Below are 27,148 nucleotides of genomic sequence, written 5' to 3' on the forward strand. Positions count from 1 at the left end.
TGCGATCCGGAAGGAGTGCCAACAGTGTAAAAATAACCAGGCTGCCCCGCAACCACCTGCGATGGCCGATCTACCACTCGCTCGCCTGGCTGCCTTTGCTCGACCATTTACGTACATGGGGATAGACTATTTTGGCCCAATGACGGTATCCGTCGGACGACGCACAGAGAAACGTTGGGGGGTACTGGCAACATGTCTTACCATTCGCGCTGTACACTTAGAACTCGCTCACACACTGACGACAGATTCCTGTATCATGGCTATACGCAACATCTTCGCTAGAAGGGGAGTTCCGGCAGTGATCTACAGCGACCGTGGCACAAACTTCCAGGGCGCCAGTAAGGAGCTACAGCTAGCGCTACAGGAACTCGACGACGACCGGCTGATGCGGGAGTTCACTACGGCTCGAACGGAATGGACTTTCAATCCGCCAGCCTCTCCTCACATGGGGGGAGCATGGGAGCGTCTGGTTCAGTCCGTGAAACGGAACCTAACTGTGCTGCAATCGAATGCTACGCCAACTCACGAGGTGCTCCAGAACGCGTTGGTGGAAGTTGAGAACGTTCTCAACTCGCGGCCACTCACTAGCGTCCCGCTGGAGGATGACGAATCTCCAGTGCTGACGCCCAACCACTTTCTGCTGGGTAGTCAAAATGGCCTACAACCGTGGGTGCCGTTCGACGACAGCTCTGCAGCTCTACGAAACAGCTGGCAACGTTCGCAGACCATGGCTAACCGATTCTGGAAGCTGTGGGTTAGAGACTATCTTCCAACACTAACTCGGAAACCGAAGTGGCTCACACCAGTAAAACCCATTGCAGTCGGCGACGTCGTCGTCATCGTGGACCCAAACCTACGGCGAAACTGCTGGCCGAAGGGTCGAGTTATCTGCGTCAAACCTGGTGCAGATGGACAAGTGAGATGGGCGACGGTGCAGACGGCCAACGGAATCTACGAGAGGCCTGCCGTTAAACTCGCTGTCCTGGACGTAGGCGTTGAGATGAATGCTTCAGGGAGACCCTTACTGCATTCCGGGGGGAGTGTTAACAGCGCTACACAGTTAAGCGAGCCCCTCGGCGCCCATGCAACAAATCAACAACACTAACCGCGCCTTCCGCCTTCTCGGGGGATTGGCACGAATAAGGGTGACGTGAAAGACAGTCGAACAAGCGGGGGAAATAGTTGTCAAGTCATTTCGTGAAGAACAATCGTAAATTGTATAACCTAAGCTATCACAGTTAGAAGCATTTAATAATTTTCTAGTGTGTGAGGATTAGTGAGCGATATCGATTATTTGCAATTCTTAATTTAGTCAATTCTATTTGTGAAAAGGTGAGCCTATATTCAATTTAAGAGCTAAAACTAAACCTAAAACTTACAGCTACAGTACGGATCAAGATAGTACGGGGACAACCTAGTACGGATCTAAGAGTACAAGTACCGCCTTGAAGCTCACGTTCGCGTAGAAATCAGTACAGTGCTGAACTGAGTCGTTAGGGTGAGTGGTCAGATTGTCAGCTAACAAATAGATTTGATGTATAAATTGCATATAGTGTCGCCAGATTGATCGCTCTCCGGAAAGTTTAAACACGTTGCAGGACAGTACAGTCACTAAAAGTAAGGGAATGTATGCATTATCCTATCAAACTAAAACCTTAATCATTCTAGGAATTTTATAATCATCCCATACGTTTCATCTACAATAAAGTGAAGATTGATAAAATCTGCCAGTACTCACTGCTGTCGAGCAACACATATATTCACGACATACTAATTACTTATCCTTCCGAAAAAGTAAATAAATTGACTATGAAATTTATCATTCGCTGCCTAGTTATTTGGTGCCAATTTGAACAATACAGCAGATAGCTTTATTGCGGTGCCAAAATGATGGCTACTCGGGATATAATATAAATTTACATATAATTTCTCCTCTCTGATATTCTACCAGATAATGCTCTGCATTATTATCACTCCAATCAAATCCTTCTTACTCCTTATTGTCAGTGCCGAGCGCTATTTTGCATTTGCCGGCTAAATCAACGACAATGCGATAATCGACGAAACTTTTGCTGTAATAGAACTTGAACACGAATAATAAATAATTGTTCCATTCGAAAGCGATAACCTTGTTGTCCTCATGTTTGCAGCTATCATACGCTGGTAGGCATTCTGACCAATGGAAACGTTCTTCGATATGGGCATTGAACGATCAAAATCATTTCAACAACTTATCATCGACCGAATTCGTTACCTATAAAGTTCAGGTAAACTTCACCACCTAAAAATGAATAATCAATCGGATCATCTTGTTAGGAATTAACCCACGAGCAAACAAACAAATGTGTACAAATCCTTATCCATCATCCAGAAAGCAATCGTTTTATAGCCCAATGCTTGATCTTACGATTCAGCATATGCCACCGGGTTTTACATCCAGCGCCGATTGGTCAATGTATGAACCAGGTTACCATTGTTCCAATCCCAATCCCTCTTGAGTTGATATTCTTTCAAAGAGCATCGAAAGTATTCAAGTAATGTAAATTTTAAAAGTCCGTGTAAACAAGTCTTAGGTAAACAAGCACACCGAACCGTCAGAAAAGTGAGGTTATACATTTTCATACAATGCTCTATATTATTGACAGGTATATGAATGAATCATTTCAGCATCAGTGATGCCAGGTCTATTTAAACAATAGCCTGCAGTAAAAATATAAAAGTCTGCCGAATGCTATAAAAATCTTCAATAAATGCGACGTAGAAATGTAGTGTGTATATAATTTAAATGATCAAAAATGTTGAAGGCTGGTGTATAAATTGGCTGGCATAGGCTTTGTTCTGCTAAATATTTGTAATCTGCAAAAGATCTGCAGTGAAAATGCAAAATCTGCAGATTTACTAATATATATGCAGATCTGGCATCCTTTTAGTATTCCCCACAGGAAGTTCATCCAAATGGTGTAAAAATATGGGGAAACAAGGCAAGATAGGTATTCAGAATATGGGGTTAAATGAGTAGCTTGCACTATTTTTGATTTTTTCAATAGTAAGAGGTACCAAATCATCGGGGCAATAGGCAGTAACGAATTGGGGATAAAAAAGGAAGCATCCTATCATATAAAATTTTTTGACGAGAAAGGTCTATTGCAGAAACTTTGCTTGCGTTGCGCTGTGAGGATCATCTTTTTTTACGATACGTGTCAGTTTGGTGTCTAGGTTTGGCCAGCGTTTGTTCCAGGGGCGATTCCTGACCCTGCGCATGCTGGCAATTGCAGGGAGTTGAGTATTAGTGAATTCTGAGTAGATATGTTTAGCTATATCAAATATTTGACATTCTCCCGACTGTCGTTTTTTCGAGGAAACTCAGTGCTCGTTTCACAACGTTGATCGCTACCGCCCATCGACATGGTAAAATACCTGCCTCCATGCAGGCGGCTTCCGCCGGTGTGCTAGGGAGCAGGTTGGATGCGAATCTAACCTCACCATGGTAGACAAGTGCTAGTGTGGTGGCCAGACCCTCCCAGTTTCGGCAGGTGAGCTCAAGGCCATAGAATATTTTTGAGTGTATTAAGGCTTGACTCACATTTAGAGCTGTTTTTCTGTTGCACTTGGTGTGGCGGGAGCTTATGGTGCGAACTAGTCTTTTCCTGCTTTCGCAATCCTTTTTTATTTGGTGGAAGTGGGATGTGAAGGTCATTCTCCGGTCTATCTTAATTCCGAGAATTTCCGGTTCCTTGCGAAATGGTATCGTTGCACCGGAAAGTTTCACGGGTCGGTCGAACGCAACGTGGTGGGAGTTGCAGCAGTGTGCAATAGCGCATTTTTCTGGGGCAATATTGAAACCGGTTGCTTCGGCCCACCGGCCTACGGCGTTAACAGCAGCCTGCAATTTTATCCTGGTTCTAGCTTTTGTTTTTCCGATCGCCACCAAAATGATATCATCAGCATATAAGAATATAAATACTCCTTTCGGTAAAGCATCGAATAGAGTATTCATGCTTACTAGAAGGAGGGTGACTGCCAACACGGATCCTTGCGGGACCCCATTGGCTTCCCGGAAGTTATCAGATTTGTTTCCTCCGATGCACACTGTTCCTGAGAAATTCCTGGACGAAGCGGCCCATATTCCCTCTTATTCCCTAATTGTCGCAGTACACCCTCTCGCCAGACCGTATTGTAGGCCTTGACGAGGTCGAGGATCGCGATATCAACGTGCTTGTTTTCCTCGAGTGACTGACCGACTACCTCTCCAAACGAACCTAGATGAATACCTGAGCCGAGTCCTTTTCTGAAGGCAAACTGCCGGAGGTCGAGGAAGTTTCCCTCCTCCAGATAGGTCATAAGGCGCCGATTTACTAGTCTCTCCATCGTTTTAGCTATACAGCTAATCAAGTTTATAGGGCGGAAGTCGCTGGGCTCGTTTCTTCCGCTACTTTTTTTGGGAATAGGAAAGACCTTCCCAGACTATGTTCAAGCATTCTAGTAAGGCTCTTTTCGCCCTTGGTGGGAGGTGTCTGAGCATAGGGTAGCCCACTTCATCGGGTCCAGCCGATTTCCCGCGTGTCGCACTTAGTACAGTGGCGAGTTCCATTCCAGAAAAAGGTTGATTGTACGGTGCACTACAGTCGAGTCCGACGCTCGTTGGGTGTGCTTCTATGCCGGCTTTCCACCTCCTAAAGGATGCCGGTAGAGATTTGTCGGATGATAGCTCCTGAAAATATTTCCCGATCTGGTTTGCTATTTCAGTAGGGTCCACGGTAGTCGTTCCATGGATATTAAGGGAAAATCCAGTATGTCGGCGTTTACCGCTAAGTGCGTTGACCCCCCACAGTTCCTTGATGAAGGAAGTCGGATTAATGCCATCGAGGAACTCTCCCCAACTTGCTGCTTTAGCTTCCTCAATCGCCTTTCTTCCCTGGTTCCTAAGCCTTCGGTAGTTGGCTGCGCGTTCCTCCCATAGTTGGTGTTCCTGTGGGGTTCTTCGAAAAAGTCTGAGGGCTTTTCTTCGGGCTTTCAGAACAGCTGCGACCTCGTCGTTCCACCAGTGGATTGCTCTTTGCGGGGGGGTTCCACTAGTTCGGGGGATGCTTGTGGAGGCGGCTTGAACAATAAGCTTTGCAATGGCCTCATGTGTGTGAGTCTCGTTAAGTTCGAGAGCTGTTTCGATTGCATCCTCGTACGCCTCCCAGTCGGCTCGCTCGTACAGCCATCGCCTACGTCGTGTTGTTGAAATAGGGCGACTGGCGTGAGTGATCCATATAGGGAAATGATCACTACCTCCTTTGTCGAGATCCACCGACCAACCACAGGTATTGGCAATAGAGCTGGAGCAAATCGTCAAATCGATGGCTGATGAGGAGCTTGCTCTGAGAAATGTGGTTTCTCCAGTGTTGAGGATGATGGCGTTGCATTTTTCAGCTACTTCCAGGATTTCATTTCCACGCCGATTGCTACTTTGGGAGCCCCACTCGCAATGGTGTGCGTTGAAGTCACTCATAAGTATGAAGGGTGGCGGAAGCTGATTTATTAAGTTCAGAAGTTTGTTTCGCAAGTCCCGAACCCCACTCGGGATGTATACGGATACCACTGTACATTCGACAGGGTACGTGATCCTGCGAGCTGCTGCTATCAGGTCTGTATCGAGTGGTATAGTTTTCGATGGGATGTCCGCCGATGATCCCCAGACCGACCGTCTGAAAGATGTTGTTCCCTTGACATGTGTCCCAAGTATACTTGTGCCCAAACCATGGAGACGGGTCTGTGGTGCTTCTTATGTGAGTCTCTTGTATGGCGAGACATATCGGAGTTCTGTTTGCAATGTGGATTTGTAAATCTCCTAGGTTTCCATTCAGGCCGTTAATATTCCACTGCAATGCCAGGACGCAACCTTCTCTTTCGACTTTACCGTCGAATGAACTTTGGGCCTTGCTTTCTTTCAGAGTCACTAGTTCATTCTGTAGCTTGCTATGATTTTGTCCCGTTCGTCGTCCTTGGTGTTACCTGTGGCTACGCTGGCATAACTGGGACCTTGTTGGCGTTTCATTATCAAAGCTCTGGCCTCGGGGAAGGTGAGATTTTTGTCAACTCTGATTTTGGTTATCTGTTCTTCCTCGATAAATTTGGGACACGTCCTACTACCAGTGGAGTGACCTTGTCCACAGTTGATACTAACGCTTGTCTTCGTACATAGGTTGTCTTTGGATGTTTCATGTTGTTCACTGCAGTTCAAGCAAGCGGCGGGGTTGGGACAGAGACGACTACCATTCCCAAATTGGCCGCACTTGAAGCACATCATCGGTAGTGGATAGTACGGGCGGATACTGGTGCGGAGTAGGCCAATGAAAACGTGTTCCGGAAGTGCAGAACCAGAGAAGGAGAGGATGACCAGTGGTGTGTTGACCGGCTTACCTTCAATCTTTTTTGATATTCGGCGAACCTCCGTGACCCCCTGGGCCTTTAGTTCTTCCAGCAGTCTGGCTTCTTCCAAATCTTTGGTGTCAGGATCGTAGATGACACCCTGGACTTTATTGAGGGTTGGGTGGGGAATAATTTCCACCTTCTGACCGCCTATAAGCTGATTCAACTTGTGTAGGGCTAGAAAAGCTTTCTTCGATCGGGTTCTCAACACATATCTGGATCCCTTTGCCTCCTTTGTCGCACTCACCAGGTTTATTGGGTCGATACCGAGCACTGCCTGTACAGATTTTAGAATAAGGAAAGGATCCGCGGGGAGTCGTTCCTCGTTTCCTGGTTCGTTGACGGCCCTTAATAATAGGGTCTGCTGATCTATCACATCCCCGGAATTCATGTAACCGGGGAGCGATCGACTTAGGAGGTGTTCCTCACCCCAGTCCGGGGGCGGAGGGCGTGGCATTATTGCTTAAAAAGTCCTGGTCTTGCTCGCACTGTTGCTGGGGTGATCGTGGAGGTCACTTCGCAGGCGCACACCAATTCGATTTTTCTGTTCGATACTTCACACGCGTTTAAATCGCCGGCGGTCAGTAGGTCAATGGAGGCGCAAGTCTTTTACTGATTTGAATCTTCGCCTAGGTGGAGGCGCGATCAGTTCACCGGTTTAACGTGGGAGTTTTGATGGAGGCGCGAGTTGTTTACCTTCTTAAAAGTCTATACTCCTGATACCTGCTACGATTTTCACAACACTTTTTCCCGCGGAAAACCGTAATATGCTTCGAAATTCGGTAGGAATCGGCGCCTTGGCGGATAATCCGTCCCTCAGGGCACCGGAGACCCGTCGGGGATCGAGTTGCGAAACACTTGTTTTTCACACTATTAATCGGGTTTCGGAGCACTGCACTTGTGTAAACTATCGCTGAGCTAGCGAAATGTCGCGATGATTTGTGCCGAATGGCAGAGACCGCGCTCAAAAAAAGGCGGGTGGCGTAGGCCGAGCACTTGTTTATTCGATGGAACACGGAGCCAGAGAAAAAACTCAACTAATCACTCCGAGTGATTGATACGATCTGAATTGTAGAACTTGCTGAGATGCATTATTTCCATGATAATATTAATTATCTCTATTATTTACTATTTTAAGAAAATTAACGAAAATGCTAATAATAACACTAACTTTAAACTAATTTACTTCTAAAGGAATGCTAAATTCACTTAACTAAAATTTTTAATACATTTTTCTCTGTAAAATTTTCTTGGCTTTCGAATGATAAGAAAAAAAAAGTACAATATGTGCGATACTTTTTCAATTAGAGCTAGTATTAGTGAAAATGAGATAAAAATATCCAAGTTCAATAACCCAAACACATGAAAACCAGAAAAGATAAGTGCATCATGTCAACGAACGAATTGTGAAACTCTTCAGGACTAACAATCTGAATTATTAAAATGATGATGTTAACTATTAAGATTTTCGAGAAATGAACGAAAAATCGATCAAAATTGGTAAATTTTAAATATATTACATTGAAAAGGTTACTGAAACTCATTAGCTGAAACATGTGAGGGCATCACTCAATGGGAAATTTTCTCACCTTCCCAATGGATCTGAAAGATTTGAAATACAAAGTATACTTTTCGAGTTAAAGGTATTTTAAGACAAATAACTTTTTAACACATAAAGTTCAATAACTCTGTAACGGTTGAGATTTGATTGCATGTGTAGAATGATTTTTTTTCTCCAAATATGACAGTGTATCACCCGGCTGGATGTTGTTGGCTCGAATCAAAACTTGTCGAAAGTAAACAAAGTTCATTTCATATCGTCAACCTGGCGCCCAGGTGGTGAAATCAACGGAGTGCTGGAGCGTTGCCAAAAAATTTTTATTTCCAGATTAAATTTTACTAAACTTCCCAGTTTAACTCAGCCGAAATGCTGGCTGGTTCTAATTCGTATTCCGGCTCCTGTGACACAACCGATTCAAGTTAGAATGTTCAAGGGGTACCATTTCGATGCGGCTTAGCCGCATAACCGAGGCCTAGGAACCGAAGCGGCGCAAAGCCGCTGAGGATCCGCCGGGCGAGGTGGCCACCGACCCGCCGTCGGAAGCAAGCGAACCTGTGACCCACTCGTTTGCCCGGCTTACTCAAACATAGGGGCTATCCCTAGTCTAAGTCCGACTGAGCGGTAGCGAAGTCGGACAGCACGCACAAAAGCGATGTGGCGTAGCCACATTGGGTGCTGGGCACAAAATAAAATTGGCAACGCTAGTAAAATGTAAACACAAATGAACACTCCGGATGAACCTATCGTCAATTGACATTTCGACGAGTTTTGATTCGAGCCAATAATATGGGCCCGTATCACCCCTCGAGAGGTTCTTAACCATGAACCAAACACCCCGTAGACAACCATACATAGGAAAACTGGTTGTTTACATCTGGCCAATTAAGACAACACCCAAAATGAAAAAAACTATGTACATTGAATGGAGTTTATGTCAAATTAAAATAACCCTGCGGAAAAACCGAGAAAACATGTATTCATTTTTTTCTGACAGGGCATCATTTGTCATGAAATTCGATATGTCAAATGCTTCTGATAGGGGACCATTCATAAATTACGTAACGCTTTTAGGGGGAGGGGGTACGACAAATTGTGACATGTTGTGACATATGGGGGAGGGGGAGTAAGCTAGATCATTACGTAACATGTTTTTGCTGAAGAAATTTTTTTCCCGGAATTTGTTACGTAATAAGGGAGGGAGGTATAGAGAAATTTGTGACATTTTGTTACATGGGGTGAGGGGGGAGTCAATTTTGGCAAATTTTAGTGATACGTAATTTGTGAATGGTCCCTAGTGTCAAATCAAGACTGTCAACATATTTCTTTATTTTAAATTTAAATTTTATTTTCACGTTTCCTGAGTTGGAAAAAAAATATTGTCGTAATCACGAAAATCAGCTGTATCGATGTATGTAATAAAAAGAGATTTTTTTTCTCATTTAATGACCCAATTGAACGAACATTCTCTCTACTATCAGTCGGAAAGATGTGTTACCAAGTTCTCCTCTTGTTCTCTTATTCTAATATCTGCTAAGAATTACATCGGTTTCCTAACCGATAAATCTTTTTATTGTTAATTAATTACAAAGTAATTTAATTCTTAACCCTTTCATGCCCAACTTTTTTCTAGTGCATATAGGGTTTCAAAACTATTTTTACTTGGAAATGGTGAGAACAAGAAACACGAAAAGTCTATTTTCATAAAGATAGGTGCTTCCCTTGTAGTGTTAGAAGCTGCTCAATTTTTACCTTCCAATGCTTAATGCGATTCTCTAAGAATATTTACAATAGTCCAATTGCATGGAAAACATAGCCAAGGACAGCCTAAATTGATAAGTTTTATCAGTTTTCAATAATATTGCACCATAACGAAGATATATGAAAAAATCATTTTCCGTTGTCAAAGTAAACTGTTCCTGGCAGCACTGCTCGATCGGAATCCAATCAGACTAATTGCAATAACTTCGCTTCTAGGGCTGATCCTTGTAACTGTTATAACTCAAATAAAAGGTAATAGTCACATTCATTAGCCTTACTTGTTTTTGTGAGCAAATCTTGCCTCAATAAAAAGTTATAGCTGTTTAAAAACGTTGTTGTCCACAAACAACATGGGTATGAATGGGTTAAAAGTACAATACACACACCAAAATTTGGTTGTCGATTTCAGCAAAATTATGCTGAATTTTCATCAGCTGAAAGTTTCGGCACAGATAACAGACGTTTAGGCTCGATTTGAAGCGTGTGTAAATATTGCGCAGTAATCGATGTAATGCAGTTGGAGTGCAGCTGTCAAACACGTGTACCAAACAGTTGCGCAGATGGCAATAGTGAAACTCGGATTTCCAACGTTTATCAATTTGAAAGTTTACACAGGTTTTTGAAGAAATTTTGTTCTAGCCTAAATATCTGTTATCTGTGGTTTCGGCAATGCAAGAAAATTCAGTAAGTCAAATTGTCAAATTGACAGCGCAAATACTGGATTTACAACAATATAGCCCAGAATACTGAGAATCCGGCAATTGCGCTGTCAATTTGACAATTTGAATTAATTAATTTTCAACAAAACGAATCTGTCAAATAGGTTAAATTCAAATTGCTGATTTTTCGGAATCTTGTATTGCTGAAACATTCAGCTGATGAAAATTCACAAAATTTTGCTGGCATCCGGCGAAAAAAATTGGTGTGCACCCTTTGTGTATTATGTTTCACCAAGGTGGTGAATTCATCACATCTTCAAACCACTATTTCAGACGTCTAGTTGATCAACTCGTATGCAAGTGCTTGCTGCTGTACAACAAAAAAGTTTGATTATGATTGCAGTAATTTGGGGGTAAATGTATAATATTCTTTCCAGTGACTTTACGGTGACTGGATAATTCAAATTTAAAATATAAATCCGCATGTCCAAACGAATCAAATGGTAATTTCTTGTAGTTTAATGAAAGTCTCAGCTTCCAACAGTTTTCCTACCATAATGTGAGATGATTTTCAGTTTTGTCATTTTTAGACCGCCAAAAAACCAGCTTCAGATTTTGTCCTAAGAAAATACCAAAATCAAAATGCTGCAAATAACAGTGAATACTTTACAGCATACCTATCGGAAGTCCTATGGTGATCAATTCAAACATGAAGAGGACTGACTGGATTTAAATCGACCTCCACTAAACCTTTATAGAATATTTAATCAATTCTTTCATAAATAATTAGTTATAAAAAGCAACGCCCTCAACGCGTAGACAAGTCAATCGATAAATAAAACAGTATTTTAAAATTCGTTTACGAAAAAATCCAATTCGACATTATCCCTGTCCATGAACGAGCCTTGTTCTGCCATTTGAAATACTTGAAAATTTGTTTTCACTGGGAATCGACTCAAATTCAATTGATCGTTCTCAGTTGCCCTACTAAATACTCTGCTACACCACCTACAATCCACCCATCTCTTAACTTCTAATAAAATCCCCTTACTTCCAGCAACGTTCCCTCATTCGCCGAACTGCTGAACGATGTGATGAAGGAATACATCGACGAGAACATTCAACCGGAAGTGGACACGGAAAGCAAACCTGTAGAAAACGAAGTGCTCAATAACGGGGAAAGAACGTCGACCGAAGCACAGCGTCCATCGACAACCACCGGTAGCAACGAATTCGAGCGACAATCCCACAATATCCGCAATGGGTACAATTTCCGCAAGCGAGGACGGGCACACGCCGTTGACTCGTTCGAAACCGCCGAATCGCAGCACATCAACAGTCACGTGTTCAACACGGCCGGATACGGACCGCTTAAAAACATCGACAAGGCTTACCTTCGGGGTAAAAATTTGGTGGATGATGCCAAGAGAATCAATTACGTGACACCGGAATCAAACGCCGCTAGTCTGCCAGCTCAAATGGAACTGGTTGGAACTACTGTCCTCCCACCACCGGAAACGACAACATTGGTGATTGCAGAAACTACACCGGCCATTGAAACCACCTCCTTCCTGCCTACGGAGAAGGAAACCACGACGCCACCTCCTACGGTATCGGTTCAGCTAGGCGAAGATGAGCAAGCTTCCACCGAGCAATTCTACGACGATGATGCCGAAATTGGACAGGAAGATCAACCTCCTAACAAGGAAGCCACCAACGAAGGAATATTCGCCGACGTGAAAAAGCAACTGTCCGACCTTTTCGCCATGGCCGAGAGCGATCCGGACTCGGAAGAAACGGAAGATGATGAGCGCTTCGCGCCACTGATGGTGGATCACCAAGCCTTGGAACGGATGACTACCAGTACGGCTGAGCCGGAATCGATCACCTCCACCACGACGGAGCTGACGCCTAGCGATAGTAAAGCTGAATCACCGATTTCGGAACCGGTTCAGAATGCCATGGGCTCAATGGCCATCCCCACGTCCACCTCGAACGGAATCACCCACGAAACCGAAATCTGCTATCGGGGGCGATGCGTCAAGACGGATGAGAAAAAGCAGAAAAAGAACAAGTTCAAACCAAATTAGTGGTACGACGTAGCCTTATTCTGTCTTTAGTAGGTAGTGTTCTTTTTTGTAAAGAGAAACGTTACGACTTATTTATTTGTAATATATAAGTGTAGAGGTAAACAAATAAAACATTTAAAATCCGACCAACTTTCGTTATTTATAGAGAATTGCCTTCTAGAGTGCAACTAATCCGAATGAAACTTCCCTAGAAACGATCGATATTCGCCCGTGCAGTTCTAATAGGATACATTCGGGCGTTTAGTTAACAAACAATTCAAAAATTAATTTATCTTACAAACATTTTTATTAAACTTAACACACTAGGATTCGTCTTCGTCGCTTTCGTCCTCATCCTGCTCCATATCATCATCTTCTTCCTCATCTTGACTCATATCATCATCTTCGTCATCTTGACTCATATCATCTTCATCGTCTTCCGCAGACTGTTTAGCAGACTTCTTAACTAACACTTTTTTCGTTTTCTTCGTTACCTCAATGTCTCGCTTGTTTATCTCCTCGAAGCCATTCTGCTTGGTGTAGCAACAATTTACCACAACCTTGAATTTGGCCAACGGTTTGCCCAGCAATTTCAAAATCCTGGCCTGTTCCGGCGTTAAAAGCTTTCCTTTCTCACAAACGGTAAAATCCTTATACAGTGTAACAATTCCCCGTTCTAGCTTGGTAGGCATTCCCAGTGAACGAAGATGTGGTTCGATGGCATGCGAAAATTCCTCCAGAGGACCTGTGATAATAAAAAATAAATTATAATATCCAGAAAATCAAAAACGCACAGCAACTCACCCTCCTTCAAACGGACAGTCTTTGTCGCCTGGAACCCGCTCCGAGCAAACTCATCGGCTGAGTATGAATCGAACCAATCGAGCACCGTTTCCTTTGTTTCCGATGTGAACAGCAAACCGCACTGACCAACCATCTGTTCCCGCAGCTGCTCCAAATCTTTCCCGAGCTTAGGATCGTCTTCACCGTCATCGCTGACAAAATTTAAGCCCAGTTGCATGACCCGGTTCTTGCCGAAGAAAAATCTTGAATTTTTCCATGCCGCCCGAATGTCCTTCAACTTGCTATTCCGCATGTTTTGTACCGAAAATAGAAAAATGTTTGCATACTTCTGCCGACATTCCTGAATGTCCTCGATGATCTGCTGCTTGTTGGATAATCCCTTGCGTTCCGTTTTGGTCAGCGAAACTGCCGGTGAATTACATTTTAAACATTTCGGTTGGTAAATAGAGGATCCCTAGTTTTATTACTTACCTTTTTTATCTCGCTTTGATTTAGGCATTGTGAAATATATCTAGAAACTATATTTACAAAAGGTACAGAGCAGTTTTTGCAAGCAATATTCACACAAATGCGAAAGAATTACGAGATCGTGTACAGAATCCGTTGTAAACACATGTGCCTTCTTTGACGTTTCAGTTTGACATTTTGCTCGAACAGGGTGACTCACCAACATCTACTTTATTTAATCGATTAGACTGCGTTCACGAATAATTCGACGTCAGCGTTCATAACTACAGACACTTTATACACAGACTAGCGAAGTGCCAAAAAATGCAGCAAACGGACTTTCAAAAAGTGCAGCCAAACGAGCATGATGGTTTTGAGAGGGGAAGTGCAAGAGGAAGCCAATGTAAAGCTTATGGGAGCTTCCGTGATGCCAGTTTACATTTATGGTTGCTAGTTTTATTGTTTTTCTCTCCGCTAGTCTGTTATATAAAGTGTCTGTATTCATAACCAATCTAATGCGAAAAACATAAGATCCTTATCAACTTTTGAATAGGGCTAATAAGATTTGTAAACAAACTTTTGTTTTGCCTATTTCTCTTAACTGGTTATAATTTCAACACAGAAAACATCTGAAATTGATTCTACAAAGGGTAAATATGTTGATTCATGTGCATTTTGTATGAAATTCAACTTGGCAGAGGAATAATGAGCGAAATAAGTTTGTTTACAAAAATCTTATTAGCCCTTTTGAAGAATTAATATTGAGATAGCATATTTTCGACACTTTACACGGATACGAAAAACTAGCAAAAGTTGAGCTCTTTTGACTCAATCTCGGGGTATCGTGGAATAAGGTAAAATTAGGTAAACCGTGTTGAAGGTAGTTTCCCTTTAACCACGGCGAAAATCACAACTCATTGAAAGGTTTTTTATACTCAACCTTGAGTTAAATATACTTAAATTTAAGTTGAATCTGCCTAATTTTGAGTTAACTTTAAACAACTCAAAAGTACCTTATTCCATGGAAGACCCGGACTGAGCCGAATCTCTCTCTTTGTTTTTGACAACACTAATAAGTACGAAAGCGATGCAAAACTTAAAACTACCTAAATTTAAGTTAAAAGAACTTATATTGTGGGTTGTTTTATTTTTCCGTGCACACATCTGTCTTCCTCGTTGTTAAGTGCGTCCAAATTCGTTTGGTTTGTTGAATGCAATTACATCCTTTGAGTTGTTGTTCAAGCCTCAACATCGTTAAATCATATCTAATTGCTTCAACAATCGCAGTAGTAAAAATGTAATCGGAAACTATCGATAAATCCACGAGTGTCAATAGGAATCGGTAATAGTGTTGCATTTTCAAATTGATACAAGCAACGTTACCAAGTCTGTGGTCTAGTAATTTTGTCAGAATTTTACGTATTTGAAAAAAAACCTTTGGAAAGTTTTACTTAGAAGTATAAAATAAATGATGTACAAAATATGTTGCAAAAAATTGTGGACTCCTATAATGGCGTTTTTGTTTGAACATGAAACTGAGTCAGGTTCTAACCACAACCGCTGTCAGTTCATATATTTTGACAGCAGTTGGGGTTAGAAACTGACTCAGTTTCGCCTCAAACAAAAACCACATAATTTTTTTCTTCTTAATAACCGGTAAAATAACCAAAATGTGAAAAATTTCAATTTGGTTAGGAAGTCAATATTTGTTTATGTTTCTTTATTGTAGATCCAAGTTACACTATCAAGTTCCGTTTGACTAAACGCTATGAACAGCCGACAGGACCTGAAGCTGCTCTGACACTAAACTGAGCGGACAAACTTGAGCTTGTTGGACGAGTGAAAAAAATCACCCGAAAAGCAATGTTATCAAATACTGGAACAGCAATCGGGTGACCCTATAGCACTGAAAACCTATAGCTCGAAAAACATTCTGGAAAATGTCGATTCAAGAAAGAAAATCCAATTATATGATACCAGTTACATTGATGGTTCATATTTCTAGAGGCACTTATGTTGAGCTTCGAACTTCGAATGATGGTACACTTGAGGATGTTGATGTCTCTAATGCTTGAAAAAATGATAAAATATTGAATTTGGTTGGATCTGCGCCAATCTAGCTACACTAAATGTGTAGAGAAAGATCACTTAAATGACATTTTGAAAAATTAACCAAATTAACTGCATTTCTACCCATCAAAACATGACTTCAGAATATAGTTTGCGTTATGTGTATCAAATTTCGGCCCTGTAAGAAAATAACAGTTCATCCACCAAAACGCCAAATGAAATGAACTAACAAAGGATGTTTATTGAACGAATTTGTCTTCGAGTCACTACATACTTGATACAAAAAAATGAGATTTAAATGCATTTTTACACATTCTTTACAAAAAGAAGAAGGTGAAGGTCGTAAACAAAGCAGGTCGCCGTCGTAAAGAACCTTATTTACAACACATGTAGCAATGGTAAATGAAAGCAGATATAAGAAAAGTTAATACAGAATAACTTAAGCTTATTGAATAAGCGAGAAGTATTGTTTATACTGTGTAGTCAGTCGAAACACAGTCTTTCATTGTACAGTATCACAATCGACTCTGGGAACATCCATTCGCTGTGTACCTGCCAAAAAGCACATATGAAAAAGCAGATAATATATCAACACTTGTGAAGAAAGGAGATACTTACAAATGTAAGCAAAGTGAGTATTCTACACCTGCGAATGAATACTTCTAAACGCAAATTCACTACAAATTCATTTTGATTCAACGATATTGCTTGTCTAAACCACAGTAAAAAATACAACAAGCAAAACTGTTATTTCTCTTTATTTAAAGTTGGCCCTCCACGATCCATGCAAATAATCATGGCAATACTTTGTTTTACTACCAGCTCAAGTGCGAAACATATTTTTTTTTAACAATTTTTGATTATTATCAAGCAGTAACCAGTTATAAACAGTAACAATTATCGCTATTAAGAAAACCCGGCCGAAGTCGATAGCGTTAAATGGGAATTATTATGTAAAAAACATAAGGGCGATGCTTCGATGGTGATGTTTGCAACTACAAAAGTAAACAATCCACACCGTCCTTTGTTTCATATGTCAGTGGCGCCATAATTTCAAATGCGGTCACAGTCCCAACTACAAATATATTTAAAATGACCATTAAAGCGGACGAAGTATTGTTTTCGAGTGTTATGTCTTTTAGTCTGTGGTTATAGTTCCATACCCGGAAAAATAAAACAACCCGCAGAATAAGTTCTTTTAACTTAAATTTAGGTAGTTTTGAGTCTTGCGTCGCTTTGGCACTTATTAGTGTTGTTGAAAACAAAGAGAGAGATTCGACTCAGTGGAGGCCTTCCATGGAATAAGGTACTCTTGAGTTGTTTGAGGTATACACAAAATTAGGTAGATTCAACTTAAATTTAGGCATAATTTTGGTAGTTTTTCGTATCCGTGTATGTTGACTTTCGGGTATACAGAGGAATCATATTAAAAATCAATAAGTATTTTTTAAAGAAATATAAAACGAAGAAATATTTGCACTTTTGCAGACTGCTAGTCAAACGGACATATCGTGGAGGTAAGACGGACATATTGGAGATATAATGACCACAACACAAAATATCACAATTTACTGTTTCTAGCGGCTGTTTTTTTTTAATAGATTGTGATTGTTTTCGATATGTTCAATTCCAGTTGAAAAAATTTGTTTTGGGGTTCAATTTGGAGCTGAAGCAAATGATGTTTTTTCTAACATCGTTGATTTCGTTATTATAAAGGGAGCTATAAAATTATTTTTATCTCTTATATAAAATCGGGAAGTTGTATACTACCCATGATCGCATAATTGTCCCGTTTTCTATGGGATTTCCTATCTTTATGGGACTGATATGCGATCATAGGCAGTATATTGAATGTACCATTGGTAACATCAGTTCCTCGTTTGCACACAACCAGAGTATGAGACCTGCACGAAGTCGTCTACCTTGTCCAGGTTCTAAGAATTCCGTATTGAGCCTTGATCGCAATAACGTACATCCTGCAGAGTCTATGGACGGTAAGATTTTGGTTTCTATAGGTGAGACATTCCTGTAAGAATGAATCAATTGAATTGATCAAAATTGTGCGTCTTGTCCCTCCAGTTCATATATTTTTTAAACTTTTGCAATCCGCTCATAAATCAACTCACCTGGCCAAGTTGTCACTAAAAAGTTCTCGACAACCATATGATTACGGCGTAAAAGTCAACTGTCAAAAATCACTTTGGAAATTCTGGATAAACCGTTACTCGCCAATCACAGATGTTGGTAGTAAACAAAAGAGAAAAGTTTTCACTCTCATTGACTGTTGTCAACTGTGTTCGGCCTATAACGGTTTGTCTGGAATTTCCATTCAAAGAGAATTTCGACAGTTGGTTTTTACGCTGTAATCATATATTTGTCGAGAGTTAGATCAACGACACGACCTGAAACTGCATGAAAAATTTCCAAGAAAAAGTGTCCGAGAAATTTACCACCAGTTACCAGAACATTGAGCAACCCCTCGTTAATGGTATGAAATGAATTTCTCGGGCAACACTGCCTTGATTTTCTCAATATTGCTATGCGTATCCTAGCAATCCACAACAAGAAAGAAAACAAAACATCAAATTGCTCAAAGAAATTTCTGAAACTAGAAAATAATTATGAGCTTTTAGTCGGCGGAATTATCTGCGTTTTCCGAAAATCCTCAACAAACTTGGTACGTTAAATTCCAATATATTACGTTTGACTGCAGAACACCCTCAATTTCAGATCAATGTGAAAAATAATCAGTTGACGAATTTGTTCGAAAATTAATTACAACCCATGAAATCACAAATTCGGACTACAAACAACGAATATTACCAGTAACACGGTGCAGTGAACCAGCAGTTCGTAACGTCATCTTTCACAGTCAGACTACCACAGCGGCTGCATATCGCTATAAACTTACAAGTACATCAAAAACATTCTAGTCCTGTTCAGCAGCCAACAATATCCGAGATAGTTGAGCACTTGTGCACTTAAAAGACCCCTAATAAGTAAAATTACTACGATAAAGTGACCACATCAACCTTCCCCACATATACAAATCCTAAACGAAATGACAGTAGTCGATTCTTCGTTACAAAAACTGCTGCAAGCGATGGTAGATGGTGCTCTACGCGATACGATCAAAGCAATAAAATCAATTTCACACTTGCTCCCTGACATTCCTCTCGAACCTCCACACTCAGCACATAAAGATGCTTTTGGGAGAGTCTGGCGGTCCCAAGACACGTTCAGCAGCAGCAAGCTAAGCTAAGTGCCGATGACTTGACAATATGTACTCCAAAATTAGATAAAACAGTAACATGCTGCGATCGGTATTGGCATATCGATGCTCCACCAAGGCGAAATGAATAATAATCACCTTTCTTTACTCGGATCCAAACACCAATTCAGCATTAACTATCACACTAATAGTGAGCTAAAATTCATTTCTATAAAAGTCTTGCAGCTAAGAGACAATTTATAAAACTTTCGATTGGGATGATGCTAGGAATATTTCATTTGTTTCTATGTCGAATTATCATGTTTCTGAAACTAACCGTTTTCTTACTGATATCATTTTTCGCAAATGCGAGTACTAATGTCCAAACCATTCAGACATCCCAAAATGCACCCCTTTTTAAAGAATTCGCCAATCCAGGCGACAAATATCATCCAATGTATATATGTGAACAAACGTACGACTTGAACGTCAATCCCAGAAATTGTGGAATCCTTCGAACTCACGCTAAGTCCGCTGCAATGTGGTGCGTCTAACAATTATGAATTCAAATTGAGTGAAAAAAGAGCTTAGAAAACACTACAAATTTTCAATCATGAGCCAAAAAAAGCAGGAAAATGCTGGTTTCGAGTATCGAAAATAATCTAGAAAATCAGTTAAAAAATTAAATCTGCGAGGAAAGTAAATGTTAAACGAGTATTTTTTATGAATTACCCATGATAAATAAATAAATAATATAAAGTATTAATATCACTGTTTTAGTTTTTCGAATTTTTGGCGTAATTTTGGATTATCATGTAGCTTCCGGCATGCTCAACTTAGTGCTGATGAACGTACACCTGTCTCCGTTCACCTTCATCATTCAAAGTAATGCTGTACATGATATTGCTTCGTAATGGTGAATCTATATGAATGTTTTCCATGTCTCCATCCGAGATACTACGGCTGGTGGTGTTTATCGATCAAGGGGCGCCGTACTGCAAGAAACTATTGTATAATGCTTGCCCGCCGTTGTTCAGCGACATTCTTCCTTTTTCTGTACCGGGACTTTTTTTTACAGTTTTCGTGTCTCTAAGGGCCACTCTCTTCACTGGATGAAAACCGTTTTAGCTGAAAACCAGTTTTCAGATTGCTGGTGAGTAGTTAGCCGAAAACCGGTTTTCAGCGAACTCCGGTTTTCATCCAAGTGAAGAAATTGGCCGTAAATGTTTCATTAGCAGTCCACGTTTGTTACATATACCACACTTGAACTAATAAGGTTGATGATTTAGTTTTTCATAGACTGGTGTAAAGATCCAAAACCTTGATTTCTGTTGGATGCTTAACAGGATTTTGATGCCAACGACAAATATACCAAGCATATATTTGGTGACGCTGCGCATTAAAATCGGTGTTAGAAACCACTGTGTTAATTTGCTTTAGCTATGTCCAGTTCGCTGAATGCTTGCTCCAGGCCGGCAACTTCTTTAGGATGCTTTTCTGTAGATTTGTTGCTTTTCGATGAAGCCGCTCCCGATGAAATCGTTCTTTAATGAATCTGCATAATCACCCATAGCGCTAGCTTTTGAACTTCCGCCTACTCATAGTTGCTTTTGAATCAGCAATGTGGCCACAACATTACAAAAAGCAATCAAACGCTAAATTACTATTTACACTACTCAAAATATTCATCCGAAATTTTTTTACGATTTTGTAAACAAATAAGGTCATACAGCGTAACCAGGGGTTGCCACGGAAGGTTGTTTGGAAAAAATAACAGAATATTAAGTGTTGCAGGTTTCATACATTTTCCTACCAAATGTCATATTTGACAGTACCAGTTACCTGAGATACTGAGGGGTAGTCAGATTTGCGAAACAGTTTCGGAAATCAAGTGTCTAGTCGTGTCGTTGGTTGGATTATCGAAATCAGGGGAAAATACCCGATAAAATTGTTCTTTTTCACAATAAACCTTAAAATCAGATTAGATTATATACGCTTAACAGTATTCAAGGCTCACTAAGCGTTTCATAATTCAATATTATCCACAATGATAGGGTACATTACAAACAGTTTATTTGAATTTTAAAAGTTATTTACCTCAAATAACCTTATGTCCGTCATACACCCACTGTCCGTCTTACTAAATACAAATACAATTCGTATTTGGTCTTACCTACAGTTCCGTTATAAATTGGAACAAAATTTGATTCAGTAATTTTGAACGCTATGAAATTTTCTCTGTTTGGGTCATATGCGAGTCTCGCGGTTTTCAAAAATCATGCTTGAATTTACTTTCAAATCAGAACGTATCCCTCCACGAATCGATCAAACACACATCTCACCCACGAACACACCCCATTCATGGATGGCAGATCGACCAACCAAGAGGGGTTGCCGCGAGTGCATTCGTCGACTAGCGCCTGAACCGATCGATTTTTGATATTGCGGCCGTGGAGTCTTTTCGAGAGCTGATTCTGTTGAAAAGTAGTGTGTGTGCCATTATTTTATACGCAAAAAATTGTCCCTTCTTGCAAAAAGTAAGTAAAACTTGTGAAATAAGTTCTGTGCTACCGGGGAGGCATAAAATCCTACAGCTTCCGGTTCGAAAATTTGAATATTGGTGCGATAAGCTGCTGTGACGCATTGAGGAGTGTCCAGTCGCCATTTTGACTGCTCGTGTCCCATCAGAGCCTGCCTGGTTTTTCGGTGCTTCAAAAGCGAGTGGTTTAAAGCCGGGTGGTGTTCTGTTCTTGGTTTTCGTTGTCCAGTTTTTTTTTACTTGAAAATTATTTAACCTGACTTACGGTCCGGAAGGGCTCGAAACAAATCAAAGGGATTCTGAGCCGGTGCATCGACGATCATAGAATCGCAGGAGCGAAAAGCACTGGAAATGTTCACCTACATGTGAGTGCATGTGACGTGAAATTGAGTCGAATTTCTTTTTTCCTTCGTCAGTGAAAAGAGTACGCATGTTTCTCGCCACTTTATGATAGTCGAGCTCCTCATGCTCACGTTATTTTTTCTAGACTTTTCTGCTATACAGAGCGCGTTCGGGAAGATGGAACATTGCCCAAAGTGCAGTTTACGTCCGTCCAAGATCGGAAACGTCACACCGGCCGGACGGACGGAACGCAAAATTGCTATTTCTAGATCCTTTAATAAGCTCTAATGATGAAGGCTGCACGGAAATTAATATAGTGTCGACGACGACAGGCCAGAGATTATTTTCAAGGCTGTGTACTACAGTATACTGCTTAGCACAGCAACATTAGCGGTTGTCAAGCTGTAATATTCTCACCGGGCGCAGCATAGGGAAGGCGTGTGGTCCTTGCCATGGTATGCGCTCTAATCGATCTCCTTCGCTCAATGCGCCAAGGATTAGGGCGTGGTTAATTGCAAACCGATCATTAACTGGCATATGTCGCGACGAAGGTGTTGGGAATGAACAAGGAACCAGTTCCACCGACACCAAGGCGATGTCCACGGTTGAACAGTCTAATAGTAGTCCCTTATGGGCTATTATCATGACTGGGAGCTGCGTAACCGGACGGAATCAGAGCATATGTTAATGTAAATGTGTCTCAGAATGATCAAACAGCGGCACATTAGACCATGGTAACTTTGCCGCTGAAAATCCATTCCACGCAGAGCAGACTGACTGGTTCGGTAGTACCACTACACCGGTGAAAGGTTTTAATTGATAAAACCAACACAGGTCAGATGCCGCCGTCCGTCGCGATTGCGGCCCGTATCGAGCTAGAGATTAGAACTTCGGTTTTCTTCTGTGGGTGTGTGTACACTTTTTGTTCCTACACTGCTCGTCATTCACACATCAAAGTTTTTGCGTATGTAGCATAGCGCAAAAAACGTGATATCGAGCATAAAATTTGCGTCAACCGTGCAGCGCTCTGTCGCTGCTTAACTGTACTGGAAGCGTATTAATCCTAGTCTATCGTAGAGGCGACACAAATTAGCCATTAAAACGTGTTCAGTGTAGATTTATTAGGTCCGCAGTGGTAATAAGCAGACGGAGCTGGAGGTAGCATGGGGGCGCTCGGTCGGTCTAAGATTTCAGACAGGGTGAAAAACATCGTTTCAATGTCATTTTGATAACGCGACCTGGGCTGGTATGTGTATGTGTGTACCGTTCCGTATACGGGTTAAGATAAGATATATTGCCAGCGCAGATCGAAACGGGAATTTTGCGTTCGGGTTCTCATCCCCTTAACCGAAAGGTGCGGGGGTACCGAATCGTTTGGGATGTTTGTTTAATTACCTGGACGGGGACTAATTTGGTCCATGAATGGGGTATTATTGAGTGGGCGATGCGGCCGCTGCGTGGTAATTGGAGCTATGGTTTCTGCTGCCAAGGTCGAGGGTGTATTTTTGTTTGAGAGCGTTTCTTGATGATAACGATATGCTTTTATCGTTATATAATGAGCGATACTTAAGTTCTCAAAATTATTAGATATGGGTGTTTTTAGTGCTACATTGGATTCGTTTTTATCAGCCCCCAATTTTGTCAGCCAGTCAGGGTTATGAGACTATGTCCATGGATTGATGTTATATATTTGAACAGCTTCGGTTTAGTAGAGAAAATAACTGAAATTGTTTTGTCATTGTCCCAATTTTGTCGACCAAAAATACACCAAAGGGGCTGATAAAAACGGGTCTTCGCTGTATAAAGATTTGTCATTTACAATGTTTTATGGTAAAATTAAATAACGCTGTTCGGATGAACCAGAAACTTAAATTTTTGAACTGCCATTGTTGTAGATACTACAAAATAGAATGTCTGGTTCATCCAAACAAACTCAAAACTAAATAACGAGATTTCGGGTAACCTCAATCACGATGAGCCAATCTAACTTGGATTTCACAATGAAGCCGTGTGGCTTACAGGAAGGTATCAACGCAGATTTAGGAAATGATTGTGAGAGCTGATAGCTCTGGTATCATTCCAGCTCCGTGGATAATACGGCGGCGACAACATAGGACACGAAATAATTCTGTCCCGAACATGTACGCCAAACGGTTTTTCAATCGTACCAGAAGCAGAAGAAGGCATCCCGTACGAAGGCCGCGGAAAATTCGGTCCAATCGAGCGCGAAATCCCTCGATGGTCGACCTCCGACTTTGCCTTCATCCGTTGCAGCGAAAATCAAAGCGCATCGACCGGGAGCCAAGCGAAAAAAAAGTTACTGTTGATCAATAGGGTGAATGAAGACCTTGATTCGATCGAACAGTGGGCAGCTGCCAATGAACTCTTTCCTTTTCCGAAGAAAACACAAGCGATCATCTTTTGCAAGTCTGGTTTGATAGTGGCTCAAACGAAGATCGTTTTTGTTGGTGAGGAGATTCCGATAGCCGAAAAAATAACGAATCTTGGTCTCCCAATGCACAACAATCTTTCTTGGACTACTCAAGTCAACGACATCACAGTCTTTGCCTCACTACGCACTTTTCTTAGATTTTCTCCTCTTCTCTCGTGGCGAACGCGACTGAAATTGATTCAAGCTGCAGTGATACTTCTCTTCACATACTGCGATGTGGTGTTCTACCCGGATTAACAACAGTACAGAAAAACCAGCTGCATAGGTGCTTCAAAGCCTCGATTCACTTCGTCTACAACAAGCAGCGGCGTGAGACTACTGCTAATGTGCGGAACACAATGCTTGGACGGGATCTCACTGAGAATTATCATCACCGGATATGCTGCTTTGTGCGACAGAGCTACAATGAACAGTTACCTCAATATATTCAGCAACATCTCGGACGTAGTAATATGGAGAGATTACGATCGTTTACCGTACACCATCAAACCACGAACACTAGGAAAAGCGTACGCGCGTATGAAGTGTCCCGCTGGAATCGTCTACCGATAGAAATCAGAATTCTACAACTGCAACTTTGAAAAAAAGCTTTAAATAGGACGATTTTAGTTTAGATGATAGTTAAATACTAACGTATACACATGAATTCTCCGTTAAGTTCAAACTCCTTGACCTTGTAAAAGTTTTAACGAAAAGGTTCCCGTATGTATTTAATAAATTACAATTACTGAAGAACCGAGAGAATGTGAACGTTAGCTCGAGGAAAAGAACCATCAACATCAGCGGGAATTGCAGCAGAAGCAGGAACATCTTTGCCGTATAAAGAAGTAGGATGAGGTTCATCAGAATCAGATGTCTTTTGTAGAGCAATAGTTGAAAGAAGCGCTAATGGTCAGCAGCTGACAGAAGACAAAAAAATTTACAGAACATTGCTTCATTTGGCGTTCGGCAAATTGACAGAAGTTAATCTGAACATGTTTGTACGGAACTCCAAAGGATGCAACAATTAAGAAAACATCAGAGAGTACGGATCTCACGTAGGAAATTTGGTAAGACAAGACTGTCTAAACGATTCAAGAGTCCATCCGGGTCCAGCTTCCTCTTCCGGTCCCACGAGTAATCGCTAAGCTTCAACACATATACGGAAACCCGGAATAGTTTCTGCAGACTCCTCGAGATGGCACGATTCGTCAAGAGCTGATCAGTTTCATACCGTTTGGCAATGCGGTTGAACAGCTCTGCGCTCATTTGGAAGCAGCATATCTCACGCTTCACTTGATGAATCCGATTCTCATCCAAGATTTGGTCGACAGACTTCCGGACGAATGCAGTTACTCTTCGAACATTTGCGGATTTTTTTGTGGATCGTGGCAGATGTCTGCGAGATAAAGATGCAAGTTTCGAGTGTAAACCGGATACAAGGATTTGGCATATTTAGGTAGAATGAAAGTATGCCAGTGTCGCTTCAAGTTTTATTTCAACGTAGGTGGTTGTACTACCGTTCTACGCATAATTTTCCAATGTATATAAGGAGTCCCATAGAACATGGAAGGATTATGCGTATAGCGACAATGTAGAGCGCAGTCGTCAAGAGCGTGCCAAGTCCGGTTCCGGTGTAGGTGCATTGCGGAGGAAGTCCAATAACTGCACTCGCCTTTTGGATAATGGTGCGTCCATCACCTCAATACTCAGCTGTATGCTTACGAATCACAACTCAATTCGTTTGTGATTCGTAGGCATAGAGGCCAAGCTCGCCATCAAGTGGACGACAGACGTCACTTGCATGGAAAAAGTTCCAAGAAATATGAACGTTAATTATTTCGGCGGTTAGCGCAAGAAGCCATAAAAAGCTGTTGCTCCAAACAGTTCGCACAGTAGAATTATGCTGCCTCACCAGACATTGAATGCTAAAGAGATGTCGCCGATGTACGACTACGTACACGATCTATCAATTGAATCGTACGATGGCTTGCCAGAAACTATCTACGGCCTTAATAATCTGTATTCTTTTTTCACTATTGAAACGAAGATCGGAGCTGAAATATATTCAATCGCTGTTGAACAGCGTATGTTCGCTGCAAGTTCTTCTGAGCAATCTATGATCCGAGACAAGATTAGATTCAGATGATGGCTCAGAGTCAGAATATATATTATTTCCAGCAATAAATGAGAGTTATGCAAGTGCTTCTGGAATGTATGATGAATGACAAAAGGAGTTCCATCAGCCCGACTTGGAAACAGAGCTAATATTGTTCAAGCCAAGAATAATCCCGGACCGCAAAATTTTCAGGAAGTGAAATTGTCGCGAAACTCAAAAGCGTGGTAAGATACCATTAAAAGCGGAAATGGTAAGTTATACGAAATATGGAACATGGAAGCTAGTGGCACTGCCCGATGGAAGAAAACCAATCGGGAGCCGATGGATTTTTAAGCTAAAGAAAGATACAGATTGAAGCATCTAGACGTAACAAGAGCTAAGCTTCGTGGTGAGCTAGAAGAAGAAGTATATGAGGCAGCAACCTGGATTCGAGGAATATGGACGCGAAAACCTTTGTCGGCTGAAGGAAACCATGTATGGTCTCAAGCAGGCGGTGAAATGCTGGATTCCGAAACTGCATGAGGCGTTTGCCAAAATGAAGTTCAAGTTAAGTCAATCCGATGCCGCTCTACACTAAGGTCGTTGATGAAAATATTTATTTATTATTTTTTCATCTGACCGACGTGGTCTACATGAAGCAGAATGGGGAAAAGCCCATTTGAAGTTCGTGTTAAAAACAACCTGCAAATGCGCGTAAAGACTCAATATGCCACATTACACT

The 27,148-nt window shown here is 41.4% G+C and overlaps 3 protein-coding genes across 4 annotated transcripts in view; 2 read left to right on the forward strand and 1 right to left on the reverse strand.

Annotated features, from left to right (window-relative positions):
• Nucleotides 1-12,610, forward strand: part of LOC131693561 (mucin-2) — a 96,559-nt gene extending 83,949 nt beyond the window's left edge. The window contains exon 5 of the mRNA XM_058981482.1: nucleotides 11,453-12,610. Coding sequence (XP_058837465.1) covers nucleotides 11,453-12,485 — 1,033 coding nt within the window. The 3' untranslated portion in view covers nucleotides 12,486-12,610. The remainder of the gene's footprint in view (nucleotides 1-11,452) is intronic.
• A 138-nt stretch (nucleotides 12,611-12,748) lies between these two features.
• LOC131693562 (mRNA turnover protein 4 homolog) lies at nucleotides 12,749-13,901 on the reverse strand. The gene is made up of 3 exons (XM_058981483.1): nucleotides 13,740-13,901; nucleotides 13,269-13,673; nucleotides 12,749-13,209 (listed from the first exon to the last, which is right to left on the reverse strand). Exons 1-3 carry the CDS (start codon nucleotides 13,765-13,767, stop codon nucleotides 12,788-12,790), a joined length of 855 nt encoding a protein of 284 aa, XP_058837466.1. The 5' UTR covers nucleotides 13,768-13,901; the 3' UTR covers nucleotides 12,749-12,787.
• Nucleotides 13,902-21,383: 7,482 nt separating this feature from the next.
• Nucleotides 21,384-27,148, forward strand: part of LOC131693875 (14-3-3 protein zeta) — a 39,101-nt gene continuing 33,336 nt past the window's right edge. The window contains exon 1 of one of the 2 annotated variants that reach the window (XM_058982123.1): nucleotides 21,384-21,533. The gene's annotated coding sequence lies outside the window, so the exon portion shown is untranslated. The remainder of the gene's footprint in view (nucleotides 21,534-27,148) is intronic. The other variant, XM_058982122.1, reaches the window with a different exon arrangement.

This window comes from Topomyia yanbarensis, chromosome 3 (genome assembly GCF_030247195.1).
Source record: "Topomyia yanbarensis strain Yona2022 chromosome 3, ASM3024719v1, whole genome shotgun sequence".
Taxonomy (NCBI): Eukaryota; Metazoa; Arthropoda; class Insecta; order Diptera; family Culicidae; genus Topomyia; species Topomyia yanbarensis.

Coding starts and splice junctions, on each gene's coding strand:
- LOC131693562 (XM_058981483.1), bottom strand. CDS start 13,767: ATGCCTAAATCAAAGCGAGATAAAAAAG. Junction 13,674..13,739: donor ATCAAAGCGAGATAAAAAAG/GTAAGTAATAAA, acceptor ATTCACCGGCAG/TTTCGCTGACCAAAACGGAA. Junction 13,210..13,268: donor GACTGTCCGTTTGAAGGAGG/GTGAGTTGCTGT, acceptor TTATTATCACAG/GTCCTCTGGAGGAATTTTCG.